Genomic DNA, 15,431 nt, shown 5'->3' on the forward strand with positions numbered 1-15,431 from the left:
ACATTACATAAGAAAAGCTTTTCATATTCGCATCTGTCAGTTGAACTGTGTTCTTTCATCTGTGAGAAATTATTCAATATTTTCCAATTATATTATCTTTTCCATTGTAGAATATTTTAGTTGCCTCAATCGCACTGTATGATTCAATATTATCTAAATATTATAAACTATCTGAGTGAAAATACAATATTAGTTTATATTTTCATGATGTTGGAAAAAGCTTCAGCTATAAATCGATAGATGTCTATGGTAAAATTAATTTGAATTTTCTTACACACGATTTGTAGTTTTTGTATTTATTTTAGTTTATTTTTATAATATGTTCAGTTAGGTTGTATGTGTTTAAAACCGTTTTTTGATTAATTAATTAATATTTAAATTTAATTTGTGATAACATAACGACAAAAATGGAGATTTTATGCGTTTCTTTACAATGGTTACAGGGACATATTAAGCAATTAGCATCGGAAAACAGTTGGTCACGATGAGCGGACGAAAAGACACGATATCGTCACATACTCGTGCGGAGTCGAACTATGATAACGACATGTATGTAATAAATGAACGACCAATTATAGGTGTTCTTGCTCAAGAAATCACTCCACCACTCGATAAAATTCATCCCGGAAAATTTAAAAGTTTTATTGCCGCTTCATATGTGAAATACATCGAATGCGCTGGCGCCAGAGTTGTACCAATCAGGTATGAGAACAATATTTTTAAAACTGATATCGTTTCATAAGAAATTAAAATGTAAATATATTATGGAATAGGTATACTATTGATCATAAATCAAAACAAAAGAACAATTTTATTATTGAAGACTTTGAAAAGCTAAATAATAGTAGATTTAATGATAATGTATTTAAAATACTTATTTCGATCGTTATACGAAATCTTTACTTTTTCAGCAAATATTTCAGCAAAATAAAGTTTGTAAAAATTATATTATTGTATACCTACCTAAATTCTTTAATTAATTAAAGTAATTACTTTAGATTTTGTCAACGGTCACATCGCTTCGGAATTAAGTTGTAAATACTTACTTACTTATTTAATTTTAAATATTTCTGTTTTTGTTTATTTTAAATCTATATAATATCTACAAATGATTTGGACGGTTAACTGCGTAAAATTACCCGGTTTTTAGATATTAGGAACCAGCGGTTAACCGGTTTCCAATTAACCGGTTTGAGTACACACATTGCAACTATCTTGATATTATGTTATTGGAAGTATTCCGGTTTTGCAAAGAGCATTGTCGCAATACAGTCATCTAGTACTTTATACTGTATTGCATTTTTCAAGATTTCGTTTTATCTGTCTTCAGTTTGCACGGATTGTTTCTAATTGGGTTATTACACTCATTTTCATGATCGCACATACATCTATTTTGTAAGTGACGTCCCTAGACAAAATGCCGCCCCTAGGCAGCGCCAAAATGCCGCTCCATTTTTTATACAGTATTTTTTATCATCCTTTCATGACTCCAATATCTAAGATGTGTGTTGTATACAAACATTACTAACAAAATATAATGCCACTGAATCTAATTTAAATGCCATCTATACTTCAATAGACAGTATTGCGAGTCCACGGTTTCAGATACATTTAAAAATACACCTGACAACTTTCAAAAGTCGCGAGTGACCAGCAAACATATTTGGATAAATTCATTAGGTAAGTATGTACCTACCTATAATTCAAATATAATTCGCAAATCTTCACGTGTCATTGCAGGTCATCAAGGACGTGACGTCCAAGGACAACGGAAGTAAACGAGACATCGCGAATACGACAAAAAAATTACAGTCCTGTTAAACCTTCTATGACCATTAATACATTTTATTTTCAAGCAGTGCGCTGAATTTTTAAATGGAAAGATATTTCCGTTATTACTAAGTTTGGGTACTTATTTATATATATGCCAAATGATTCTCCTCGATTTGCCGCCTTTCAAGTAACTGCCGCCCCCACGCGACGCTCAGTCTGCCTACCCCCACGGGACGTCACTGTATTTAATTTGTATGATTTTTACATTAGCCCTCCTATAAAAAAAGGTTTTTTGAACAATTCCCAGTTTCAATAACGATGCAACCTAATTTCTCATTTTTTACATTCGCCACAACTGTGATATTATTGGAAAAATGTTGCACACCCCTGGCTTCAGGAAGGTTTCGTAAAAAGCAAAAACTAGCAATATTGGTCATAGTTTTAGTCTGGCAATGACACAATTTATATATAGGTATACCTTATTACAGATATCATGAGAATAAATCATCATTTATTTTTCTAATATTTTATGGTCATATATTTTTAATAATGGTGAAATATTACAAGCAAATACCTACATATTACTTTTGCACAAAAATCAGGTACCTATACATTTTAGGTTTGTATGGCAAAATTAAATACCTAACGTGAATAAATATATCCAACGCCTGCCTGTTGGTAAATATATTTTACAATTTATGAAAATACATTGGCGTTTCCATTTTCTGTAAATATTTCTTAAACATAATATATATTCTCATTATTACAAGTTTTAAGAAAAACAGTGGGAAAACGCAATGAAATATTAGTGTACCTAGTGATAGGTATGGGTTTACGTAGGGTTTTGATTTATACTTTTCCACTTATTAAAAACACGGATTCAGGGACGTTAAGTATTACGTAAGTATATTTCGCTTGACAACTAACAATTAATTATTAACAACATTTGTAAACGCACGCTTTGGCGCGAAAAGGTGGCAAATTGTATTTAGAGGCGACGTTTAAGGCTCGGAGTAGGTTACCGACTGACCGTACCTACTCTCGATCCTTCGTCCGCCCAGAAACAGATAACGGTAACTTTCTTTTTGTTTGTTTCGCTGTGCATCCTGGTCTAGCCTTGACTCATTTACAGTTACAATAATATTATCATTATATTCCCAACTATGTCGATTGAAGGATTTTTGATGGGGGATTTCGGCATTATGATATTTGGTATCACTAGGTACCAACTACATACAGATCTTCTAAATTTACCGGTGTTTTTTCTACAATCTACCTACACTGTGCTTATATGTTGTCTAAAAAACTACTTAGTTATGACCAAATAAAAATATGTTTAATATTTCGTGGATTAATTACGGAACAAGCAGGCCCCGAATAATGAAAAGAGACATCTTTCGACAAAAATATATTATTACCTAGAATCTAGATAGAGCTAAAAAAGTGACTCAGAATCTTTTAACCACTTGTCAAGTATGAGACGGGTGTTTTTTTGTTTAGATATAACTTACGACAGGCTTATATATATATTGATATGATATATTCCACTTACGTGAGAGTGAATTTAGGTGGACGTTGTTTTATAAGTTTTTAAGATAGCATCTAACAAAGTTCACTCTGTGTGCTTCCATCTACTTTTATTTGTGTTATTTTATTTCTTTTTATTTTATTTCTTATTTTATTACTTATTGTATTATTAACACACATTTCTCTATATTTTTATTTTAAAAATTGTTAACACTTATTTTATGTCATGTCGTGAACGCTTTAAATTTATAATTTGTTATGTTCATTATATGTAAAATAAATAAATTTGATTTGATTTGATTTAACTGAAAAACCGAGCTGTTAAACTGCTATTACTTTTCGACATTTATGACTACTGTCGAACAACATCTTCTTGGCTACGTATTAAAACTGTGAACTAACAAGCTCCTCCAAATTAGTCGACGACAGCGCCTTCCGGCTTGTGCCTAAATCTTATTGTTGGATGTAGGTATAATCTGACAAATCATCATGAATAGATTCACGCTATGAAATTGGATATCTAAATTTACTTTGAAAATCTGTCGTCGATTCGTCCAACTTATATACCTACGATGTTGTACCGCAAAATGAAGTTCAGTGATGAGGCTCATTTTTGGTTTAGAGGATTTGTTAATAAGCAAAATTGCCAAATTGCCAATTCAGAAGAGACCCTAAAATTGCACTCGCACAAATTCACCGTTTCGTGTGGTTTACACGCGGGTGGTATCATCGGGCCTTATCGGATCGTTTCCGGACCATGATAAATGATTTTAGAAAATATGGATGACATTAATACAGATAAGATGTGGTTTAAACAGGATGGCGCTACGTGCCATAATATGACGACCGCAACCATCGACTCATTAAAATCAAAATATAGCCATAGGTAGATTTCGAGAATTTGACTTGTCAATTGGCCTACAAGGTTGTGCGATTTGACAACTCTGGATGATTTTCTGTAGGACTACATAGAGTGAATGGTTTATGCTGATAAACCTGCAATAATTGACTCCTTGGAAGCAGTGACGTCCCGTGGGGGTAGGCAGATTGAGCATCGCTTGGGGGCGGCAGTTACTCGATGGGCGGCAAATCGAGGAGAATTATTAAATATATATAGGAATAAATACCTCAACTTACTATTAACGGAAATATCTTTCCAGTAAAAAATCAGCTCACTGTTTCACAAAATGCATTAATTAGTATACAAGGTTTAACAAGACTATATTTTTGTCGTCGAGTTCGCGATGTGTAGTTTACTTCCGTTGTCTTTGGACATCACTCCTTGATGACCAGCAACGACACGTGCAGATTTGCGAATTATATTTGAATTATAGGTAGGTACATACCAGTGGCGAAGGGTGGAGGTAGGCTGTGAATAGTTGCCATAACTAGTGCACATTAAACTTTGGTAGTCATACATATTTGTTTTTATTGTACCAATACTACAATTTACATATGGTATCGGTTAGTAATTGAAAATCAATTCAACCCTGCCCAAAACAAATGATAATAGTTTTGGTATATTTTGAACGATACGACCGAATTGTGCACACTTTTTCATTCAAATGATTTGTAATCGTTGGATACATATTACGTATATTGTCAGTTTATTTTTTTTAATTCATTAAGCCCTGCCTCAACCAAATTATAATAGATAAAAATATTATTCTGTCTATAAAATATCCAAAGATATATATGATTTAATTGCATAATTTTAGATATTTTATAGATATACGAGTATTTTTTGACTATTATCTCTTATGGCTTGGTTTTGCAGGGTGTAATTGAATTTTAAAAACTAACTAACACCACCTGTAAATTGTATTATTATTTCATTGAAAACGAATACGTATGACTGACAAAGTTTAGTGTGAACTATTTATGGCGGATCTTAACAGCCTACCTCCACCCTTCGCCACTGGTACATACTTAGGTACCTAATTAATTTATCCAAATATTTTTGCCAGTCATCAGAGTTTTGAAAGTTGTCAGGTGTATTTTTAAATGTATCTGAAACCGTGGACTCACAATATTATCGATGGAAGTAGAGATGACATTTAAATTAAATTTTGTTGTATATTATATTTTGTGAATAATGTATTTCTTATATATTGAAGTCATGAAAGGTTAATAAAAAAGTACTGTATAATGGGGTGGCATTTTGACGCTGACTAGGGGCGGCATTTTGTCTAGGGACGTCACTGCTTGGAAGTCAACATTGTTCGTGTTCTCCGTGATAATGCAGAATGCACTTCGTCAAGAACTGTCGCGGTGGCCACATACCCTAAACATAATTATGCAATATGTCATTTTCATATTGATATATCGAACAAAATAAAATAATTAAAAGTATTTTTTTTGGGGTATTTTTTACAATTTCATGTTCTCAGGTAATCAGGTTTAAAAACACCATTGATTAATTTGTTTTTCTTGAAAACACAATCGATGATGATTAAACAATGAGTAATTAACTGATTTCTGATACGATAAGCAATTGAAACGTTGATAATGTTATCGATTGACTGGTTAGATACAGGCGTTGCTTAACGGCCCACGTGCTCGTCGTAGGTCAAAATTGAGTTTAATTGTATTTTCAAACCATGATCCTGGACACTCCTTAAACGTTGTAGATAATCTATTTATATAATTTTGAAGCCTTATTATCCTTTATAGTTACTTTAAACATTTGATGACTGCATAAAGTATTTTTGTTACATAAAATAGTATTCTTTTAAACCTCTCGCTCTAATGTTTTAGAATATAGTTATATTTCGGTACATAACTGTGCAGTGGTGTTAAGATTTTTTACGTTTATTAATTTTTAAACGCATTTATGAAACCATTAGTATAATTTATTACGAGATAATTTTTGTAAAATATTCACGATAAAAAATTATATTGATAATCTCTGTGATCCCAAATTTGACAAGAATTAGGCATTTTATTATTCAAAAAATCGGCAAGATTAACACATTTGAAGATGATTCTAAAGATACTTATTATAAGCTATGTCTTTGACCATTCAAGTGTGATACACATCTTATGAATAATGATTGCTTTATAATAATTATTGACCTAAGAATAAGGTAGTGTTTTTTTGAAATACGCCATTTCTTTTGTCATTCCCCAGTAGTTAAGCTACAACATACGGCCGTAGCCATAAATTGACAAACTATAATTGAAGTAGAGAGTAAAATGATATTGACTCGCGTGTTTGAACATGTACCGTTTAAAAAAAAATAAAAAAAATTCGGTTCGGTACATGTTCAAACACGCGCGTTAACATAATTTTACTCCCTACTTCAATTTTAGTTTTCAATTTATGGCTACGACCGTATGTTGTAGCTTAACCACTAGGGAATGACAAAAGAAATGGCGTATTTCAAAAAAACACTACCTTATTCTAAGGTCAATAATTATTATAAAGCAATCATTATTCATTAGATGTTTATCACATTTGAATGGTCAAAGACATAGCTTATAATAAGTATCTTTAGAATCATCTTCAAATTTAATGTGTTAATCTTGCCGATTTTGTGAATAATAAAATGCCTAATTCTTGTCAAATTTGGGATCACAGAGATTATCAATATAATTTTTATCGTGAATATTTTACAAAAATTATCTCGTAATAAATTATACTAATGGTTTGGGTAATAAGATTTATTTATTTATGTAGTTATGTATCTACCTAGTTATGGTTAATTTACATTACTTTTGCAGACAAAATGTAATAAACAATCCAAAGTACCTTTATTCGAATATCATATTTATAATTAAACTTTTTTTAGGATTGGCATGGACGAGAACTACTATGAGAAAACTTTAAAGAGTATTAATGGGTAAGGTATTTTTTTAATTTATCTTTGTTGCTTTACGTTTAAAGAATATTTTATTAAGTGTATTTTGAGATTCGAATACACGACGATTTAAATATTTCTTAAAAAATGTAAAATTATCCTTTTCTAGCGTTTTGTTTCCTGGGGGCGCCACTTGGTTCTATTTGAAAGATGGCTACGCAGATGCCGGTGAGCATATTTTCAAAATGGCCCGGGAAATGAATGACGAAGGAGATTATTTTCCATTGTGGGGCACTTGTTTGGGATTCGAGCTACTTTTGTATTTAGAACTCGACAGAGATGATCCGCGAGACACATGTGAGAACTACTCGCGATCCTTGAATTTGGAGTTCACTGACGGTGAGAATCGGATTGCTAAATTTTAACTTCTTATCTTTGAGTTTTGGACAATTTAAATTTAAAATGGGTTACACAAGTGTGTAAATGTAGAATAAAATAAATAATATAAATTATAATACTCTTGTTTTTAAATAATTATAAGTAGATAATATCAAATATTTTAAATACTTATAATTAAATTACAAAAATTTCATATTTCAGATTTTAAATCGAGCAAGATGTTTAAGAAAGCTCCCGAAGAAATATTATCAATTCTATCTAAAAAATCAATTACGTACAATTATCACGGGTTTTGCATAACTGAAAAGGTAAACTACTATAATGATAAAATACAAATATTTGCGGTTTATATTTATATTATATTATTGAAACTACTCTTTTACAACTTTTCTATTATATTATTTATTTTTTCAGAGATTCTTGGAATCGAAATTATGCGACCACTGGAGACGAATGTCAATTAACTCAGATAAAAATGGATTTGAGTACATTTCAACAGTGGAGTCAAAAAAGTGAGAGAAAATATATTATTTTATAATATATATATAATGCACTTAACCGCTAGAAATAGAATCGCAGTGAAGATACCTTCATACACATTTGCATTGACGTTTTTTAATTGTATTCCGTGTAGTCTTATGATATTGGTATGATTTGAGTGACCTCATCTCCACCCACCATGTATATGCAGCCGCGGTTTGTGCACGGCCTCCTTCCATGACGCTATAAACGTGTCAGAATGAAAAGATTTTAGTGCCACACTTCCTTGTCCCGAAGCGATGCTGCACGGGATTGATATAGCAACCACGCACCTAAGTGCTTAATGAAAGAGTTTTTCAAAAATAAAAGGAATCTTGACTTGCTCTGCCGTCATTAATTATCATTAATGACATGAAGTGTCCGTATGTATCACTTGGTTTTATGACTTAAAACTATGGAAGTATGTATCACGTTGGCGTCTGTAGTGCTTTGTATTATGCTATGTCAGGTCGCCACAGTGGCAGGGGCGGTCGGTGAAGTGTTTACTAACTGTTAGTGTGAAAACTTTACACTAAATAGATAGTCGGACCTCTCTATTCACATAATCGGAAGTTGAATTAAAATTATTATGGAAATAATTTTGTTAAAAATACACGTTTGTTTTGTATATATTTTGCAGGTATCCATTTTATGGCGTGCAATTTCATCCCGAAAAATGTATTTTCGAATGGCAAACATCGAAAGAAATCCCTCACTCGGAAGATGCAATAATAGCGAACAGATTTTTTGGCGATTTCTTCGTCGGCGAAACGCGAAAAAACAACCATAGCTTTTTAGAAGAAAATGATGAAATTGAAAGTCTTATATACAATTTTCCAATCACATATACCGGAAAACACAATAATAAATATGAACAGTGCTATATGTTTGAATAATTAAAAAAAAACGATGATACAAAAGATAATGTGTAAATGAAATCACTAGATTATACTGATATAGATAGACTGCAGAGTGTAGGTAGACTATCAGAGTGATTAGTTTAATGATGAGTTCTACCGAATGTACCAGGATTCGAGATACACTATCTGCATAAAACTTCTGATACCTACTGAACTACGTAGGCCATGTCTATTGTATGACAGAGACGCGAGTACCGATAATGATTCTTGTTAGGAATTCAAGAGGAAGGAGCAGCTGTTCTGTGGGAAGGAGGCTAGTCGGGAGATTGGATGGAAGAAGTGACACAAGATCCGTTCTCAACGTCCAAAACTGGAGCGGTGCTACGGAGGATCGCGCCTTGACGTATATTATTTATGAACGCGCCGGCTGGGCTCTGGATAAAGAAAGACAAGGCTCCAGATGAGCTATAGTGTCATCGAACGAAGAAAAAGAAAGTGACTAGTTTTAAGGTGGCGTGTTATACAATAGTGTCGATAATTACGAAACATGTACTGAAATACAAGGTATTGACAAAATTATTTAAAAATATCTAAGAGCAATTCATTTTTTATATTATTAAGGGATAAAATCACGATAAAAACCTATAAAATAAACGTTTGTGGAGTTGAAGTTTAGAGATGATTATTTATTATTTGAAGTATTATTTTTATGTTTATTATAGTTAATGAAACACATCCGCATTTTAAGATTTGCATAGGGAGATTATATACGTGTGAGAGATAACTTGAACCTAACATGACCAATACAGTATGTCCGAGGTATTGATGCACTAAATTTCGTGCAACGAAGAATGCTGAAACTTAAAATATCGAGTAAAAGAGATACGTAAAAAGACGAAAGAAGAAAAAGACACGCAAAGAAAAGTACACACGATTGGTTCCTGATCAATGGTTTTTATTCAATGGTTTGAGCGAACAATGGATCCTCGTAAAATATGTAAAAAAAAGTATTAACGTTGGACCGCCAGAGAAAGAACATATTATTATGATTTACCTTGAATAATATAAAACAATGTATAAATCAATCCCCTAGCCGTGTTTATCAACCTTTTTACACCTGCGGACCACTGAAAATAGGAGAAACGTTTCGCGGACCGCTAATGCAGAAGTAAAAAATATTATTTATATACTTAGTACGATCTGAATTTTCCGGCATTTTTCGGGCTGATAAAAAGGTAATGCATGAAAAAAAGTGAAATTTTTAAATTCTAAATAAAAAATATGATTTTGATTATTTTTTAAATTTTAAATCGAGTATTAAGTACACATGAAATTATGTCTTCCACCAAGGTCATTATTATCGGGTTAACAGTGAGTAACGATTTGAATTAAAGTCCTTAAATATTGAACAACTATGTTTAAAATTAATTTCTGATTTATATCAGCGGTAACTTAAAATTCGTCCAAAAGTGGAAACATTCATTCTGTGTGTTCCTCGAAGAGTCACGAAGAGTCAGTCAGTCAGTCAGTCACGAAGAGTCACGAATCACGAAGAGTCAGCTTTTTTAAAAACGGACCTATCTTATTTCTTAATGCAAAAATATTTGTGGAAAATCTAATCTTAATCTAGAGAAACACTAAGTTCATTACTGTGAACGGGTTTTGAAGGTTTTGTTGGATTTTTTAGCATAGGCGTTTGGATGCCAAATATTCGCGGGCCACTGGTTGAGAAACATTTAGACTCCAAACATTATCAAAGAGAAAGTATTTAAACTACATTTCTTGTTCCTTGAAAATGTGTTTTCTACCTAGGCAAAAATAGGATCTATTTCGATCCACATGAAATTTATTCCATGTCATTTATGACAATAATAATGATGAATAATTACAAGATAAAAATAACTTTTTATATACAACGTTTTTAAATTTTCTGTTGAATCATATAAACTTGACTTGACTAGCTTAAACGATCAAAAAAAATTGTACTTGATAGAAATAATACTGAAATGTCATTTTGACATGTCATGCTGATTTCCATAGTAACGCACGTATAAATTAATAATTTAGTTGCTAGGACCCCAGACCCCTAGCAACCAATAATGGTGTCGAAATAACTTTTCATACAAAACAGAATTAACTGAAAATGAATTCAATTCTACATAAAGATGGCTAAAAGTATTAAAAAAATCATTGGCATCGTGTTCTGAAATATTATAAAAGTTTCAAATGTCTAGCTAGTCGGGAAGTTAGTTAAAAATCGATTGCAAGATTTGTACCGGACAAAGAACCACCGGAAAAATACAAATATAAGCTAAGAAAAACGTTATAAAAAATTAAGACTTCAGATCTGTCCTCAGTTAAGATTATAAGTACAAAAATAATTTTAATTAGATTAGGTACACGAAATAAACGAATATGGTCAGAACCAAATAGTATTTTTTTGTCAATTAATTATGTTTTAGTTTCATTATGATCTCTCCCATTGTTTTTTAATTAAGTCACATGTAAAATATGACGTAGGTACGTCTTATTTTATGAAAATAAACTGAAAAAAATAATACCTATATAATATGATGAGTTAGCTGTGAAAAAAATATTGCGTTAATACGAGGGTGGGTCAATAATTCCTTAGAAAAAAAAAGCATTAAAACAGTTTTTATTTTTGTATTTTTTTTTATTTCTCAACATAATCTCCTTGGAGCTCAATACACTTGGTTAGACGTTTCTCAATTTTTTTTAAACCGTCAGAAAAATAAGTTTTCGGAAGGTCCTCAAAATAAGCATTTGTCCGATCGATGACTTCTTCATTTGAAAAAAAACGTTGTCCACTTAGCCATTTTTTTAAGTTTGGGAAAAGGAAAAAGTCACTGGGGGCTAAATCTGGCGAATACGGTGGGTGGTCGACCAATTCGAACTTCAATTCTTCAATTTTAGCCATTGATCGTAAACATGTGTGAACACGGGCATTGTCCTGATGAAAGAGGATTTTTTTCCTGTTTAAATGAGGCCGTTTTTCTTCAATTTTGTTTTTTAGCTGGTCCAATAAAGATGCATAATAATCCCCTGTTATTGTTTTTCCTTTTTCCAAATAGTCAACGAAAATAATTCCACGTGCATCCCAAAATACAGTAGCCATAACCTTACCAGCTGATTTTACGGTTTTCGCCTTCTTTGGACATGGTTCGCCTTTCGCAATCCACTGCTTTGACTGTTCTTTCGTCTCGGGAGTATAGTGGTGTATCCATGTTTCATCTACAGTCACAAAGCGACGAAAAAATTCATCCGGATTGCGTTGCATGAGCGACAACAGGGCTTTAGAGGCCACCACCCTTTTGCGTTTATTGTCGACTGTGAGCAAACGCGGCACCCATCTTGCAGAAATATTTTTCATGCCCAATTTGTCATGTAAAATAGAAATGACGCTACCTTTTGAGATCCCTGTAACCTCAATTATCTCACTCAACTTTAATCTTCGGTCACTTAACACCATATCGTGGATTTTATTGATCATTTCTGGTGTAGTCACCTCTACAGGACGTCCTGAGCGTGGTTCATCCTTTGTTGATGTACGACCACGTTTAAATTCATTTAACCAGTAATAAATAGTTGCAAATGAAGGAGCAGATATGCCGTGAACTAAATCCAACTCATTTTTTATTTCCTTTGCTGTTAACCCTTTTATATTAAAATGTTTAATAACAGCTCTAAACTCAATTTTCTCCATTTTCCATTTTTCCATTTTCCACAAGCAATTTTTTTTTTAAATGTACGAGAAACACACAACAACCCGACCAATCTGATTGAAACTTCGCAGCATACTGAATCGGTAGTGCCGCTGCATGAAAACAAACCGCTTACAGTACTAGTCGCGCCACTTGTCGGTTTTTCTAAGGACTTATTGACCCACCCTCGTACTTAGAAGTCTGCACTTCAACAACGCCGCATAGACCATGCTATCAACTAGGGCAGTGGTCGGAAACCGCGGTTAGCGAGCCACATGCGGGTCTTTGGCCCCTTGAGTGCGGCTCTACCACAAATACCCTCTACCATATTTGACATGGCCACAAAGAAGAAGCAAAGAAAATCGGATGACGAAAAGCGTAAATTTAAAGTTGAATGGACCGAGACTTTCGCGTTTATTCAAAACTTAAATGGCCTACCGACCTGTATTATTTGTCGAATAACATGAAATTGGCGCATAACAAGAAGTCAAATTTGGAGGGACACTTTACAACTAAACACACGTCATTTAGCACTAAATATCCTGTCGGTGATGCAAGGAAGAAAGCAGTTGAGAACTTTAGAAGAGTCAAGAAAAATCAAGTTCTGTATTTAATTACTGAATACAATCTTCCAACAAAGTTAATATTACATGTTTTGTGGTTAGTAAAGGGATTTCTAAGAGAAGAAATCAAGAGTAAATTGAGAAGTCGTCTTATTGATGAGAACCTGGAGTCATCAATAAGACTTAAAATTAAAAACATCAACATACAAACCTGACGTATCCAAACTTTCCAACGAAATGCAAGGCCATAATAATTCACATTGAGTGTTTGTCAGTCATTGTCATGATTTAATTTTATGGATACCTTACATCAGTGGTGCACCCAGGGGGGGGGGGGGCAGGGAGCCCTGGCACCCCCCAAAATAAAAATTATCAGAATGTAATTCGCCAGCACCTTTATAGAAAATATAAAAAGATAAGTGAGATAAACACACATCAGCTTAGCTTTAATAGTAAAAAAAAGTCGCCTGCGGCGCTATTACGCTTCATGGCCATGAACATTTTCAATTACTTATATAATTGTGCAATATATTTTTTGATTATTATGTGTCGATACTCGACAGCTCCATTATTAAAGTAGATGTATTAAAAATCGCCAATAATTCACTGTATAAGTACCCTTAATTTGAACTAAAACACAATTTGTATAACGTTAATTTAGTGTTTCACACTGCCTTTAATCTTATCGGTAGGTAGGGGGGCCGCCAAATATCCTAGCCTGAGGGCCCGTTTCAGGATGTGGGGACCATGGTGTAGGTACACCGAGTGCAATAGACAAAAGACCGACAAACGAGAGATTAGGCTGAGAAGAAGAAAAAGAGCCTATGGAACTAATTTACATTCTCCTCCTTGGGCCCCCCCCAATATTAAATCCTGGGTGCGCCACTGCCTTACATAGAATTAAATTTTTATCAATAAATAAGATCATTATTAAGTATGATTAGTAAGTTTTATTCAGTGTACCAATAGTTTAATTAAGACTTAAATCATAAGTTAATTAACAGTGTACCTACATAGGTATATAATTTCATTTTAAGAAATTTGGCTCTCAAAATAAATCTCAATCGTTGAATTTGTTGATATTTGGCTCTGTTGACTAATGAGTTTGCCAACCACTGAACCAGGGCTTCCAATTAATCGGAGGAAAAATACTACCCGGTTAGCGGTTATTTTGCGAATAATTAACCGGGTAACCGGTTATAGCCGTCGTATTGAAAAAATGATTTCAAGTATTTTCGATATTTTTTACACATTTTTTCTCTTTGACTCTACAATTAGACGTGGATTTTAGCCTCCTCTCGATTAATGAGATATAACATAGTATGTTATCCACTTGCTGAACCTACTACGTCTATGTCCATGCTCTGGATCCAAACACTATTGAAAAAGATCATGTGATACATTATTACTCGCTCATTCGGGTTCATAATATAAATAATTATAATATATATAATCATTTTGACATTTGTTTTTAACAGCAATTGGTGCCTAAAATTTATAAAAGGGTGGATAATAATAGTTAAGAATTTAGACAATAGCTGTTTGACAATGATTGCCCAAAAGAAGACCAATCTCACAATTTTCACGACGAATGGGAAATTGAGGATTTAGCTGGGATGATAAAATACAAGACGTGTTGTGTAATTTGTAATGCCGCACTATATTCAGCCAAATACATAAGTTGAAGAATGACAAAGGTGGAGTGTGGTAGATCACTGCATTCTGATACTGGGTAATGGATAGTTAATTATCTATCCGACCGAGAAGTCGTCGTCGAATATGCTGGAGCATCTGCTACCAATGAGACATCAAAGGGATGCATACAAGATTCGTCTTGCGGCCCTGTCCTGTGGAACATAGTTCTCGACGATCTTCTGTCTATGCCGTTTCCTGAAGATGTACACGCACAGGCCTTTGCTGATGATGTATTGCTGATTGTGGAATCCAAAGAACTTAGTTTTCTAGAAACCATGATTAACAGCGTGTTGGAGAGCGTCAAGGCCTGGGAAGGAAGGTCAAACTGTCTTTCTCTGCGGAGAAAACGAAGGCCTTATTCTTTACTAGGAGGCGCGTCTCTCCGCCTTTGTTGGTGATGAATGGGCAACCTCTATCTTTTTCTAGGGATTTTAAACTTTTAGGGGTAGTAATCGATGACAAACTAAATTGGTCGAAGCACGCGGACAGCATCTGCAAAATAGCAGTGGTGACTTTGCTCAAACTAGCAAGAATGGGCAAACCCACATGGGGTGTATCTTTTGAAGCTCTTCG

At 33.4% G+C, this 15,431-nt stretch overlaps 1 protein-coding gene and 1 pseudogene across 2 annotated transcripts; both read left to right on the forward strand.

The window, feature by feature from the left end:
* LOC147063522 (gamma-glutamyl hydrolase-like) lies at positions 1 to 9,578 on the forward strand. 2 transcript variants are annotated; one of them, XM_085960135.1, is made up of 8 exons: positions 6 to 61; positions 221 to 249; positions 444 to 702; positions 7,092 to 7,142; positions 7,270 to 7,499; positions 7,701 to 7,807; positions 7,914 to 8,011; positions 8,659 to 9,566. In XM_085960135.1, exons 3-8 carry the CDS (start codon positions 485 to 487, stop codon positions 8,912 to 8,914), a joined length of 960 nt encoding a protein of 319 aa, XP_085816261.1. In that variant the 5' UTR covers positions 6 to 61; positions 221 to 249; positions 444 to 484; the 3' UTR covers positions 8,915 to 9,566. The 2 variants fall into 2 exon arrangements, with proteins under 2 accessions (XP_085816260.1, XP_085816261.1); XM_085960134.1 differs by having other exon boundaries at positions 1 to 249; positions 8,659 to 9,578.
* LOC147063523 (gamma-glutamyl hydrolase-like) overlaps positions 9,139 to 15,431 on the forward strand; it is a 23,334-nt pseudogene continuing 17,041 nt past the window's right edge.

Source organism: Rhyacophila brunnea, unplaced genomic scaffold (assembly GCF_057557595.1).
Source record: "Rhyacophila brunnea isolate RB1 unplaced genomic scaffold, BYU_Rbru_1.0 scaffold_9, whole genome shotgun sequence".
In the NCBI taxonomy this organism is placed as follows: Eukaryota; Metazoa; Arthropoda; class Insecta; order Trichoptera; family Rhyacophilidae; genus Rhyacophila; species Rhyacophila brunnea.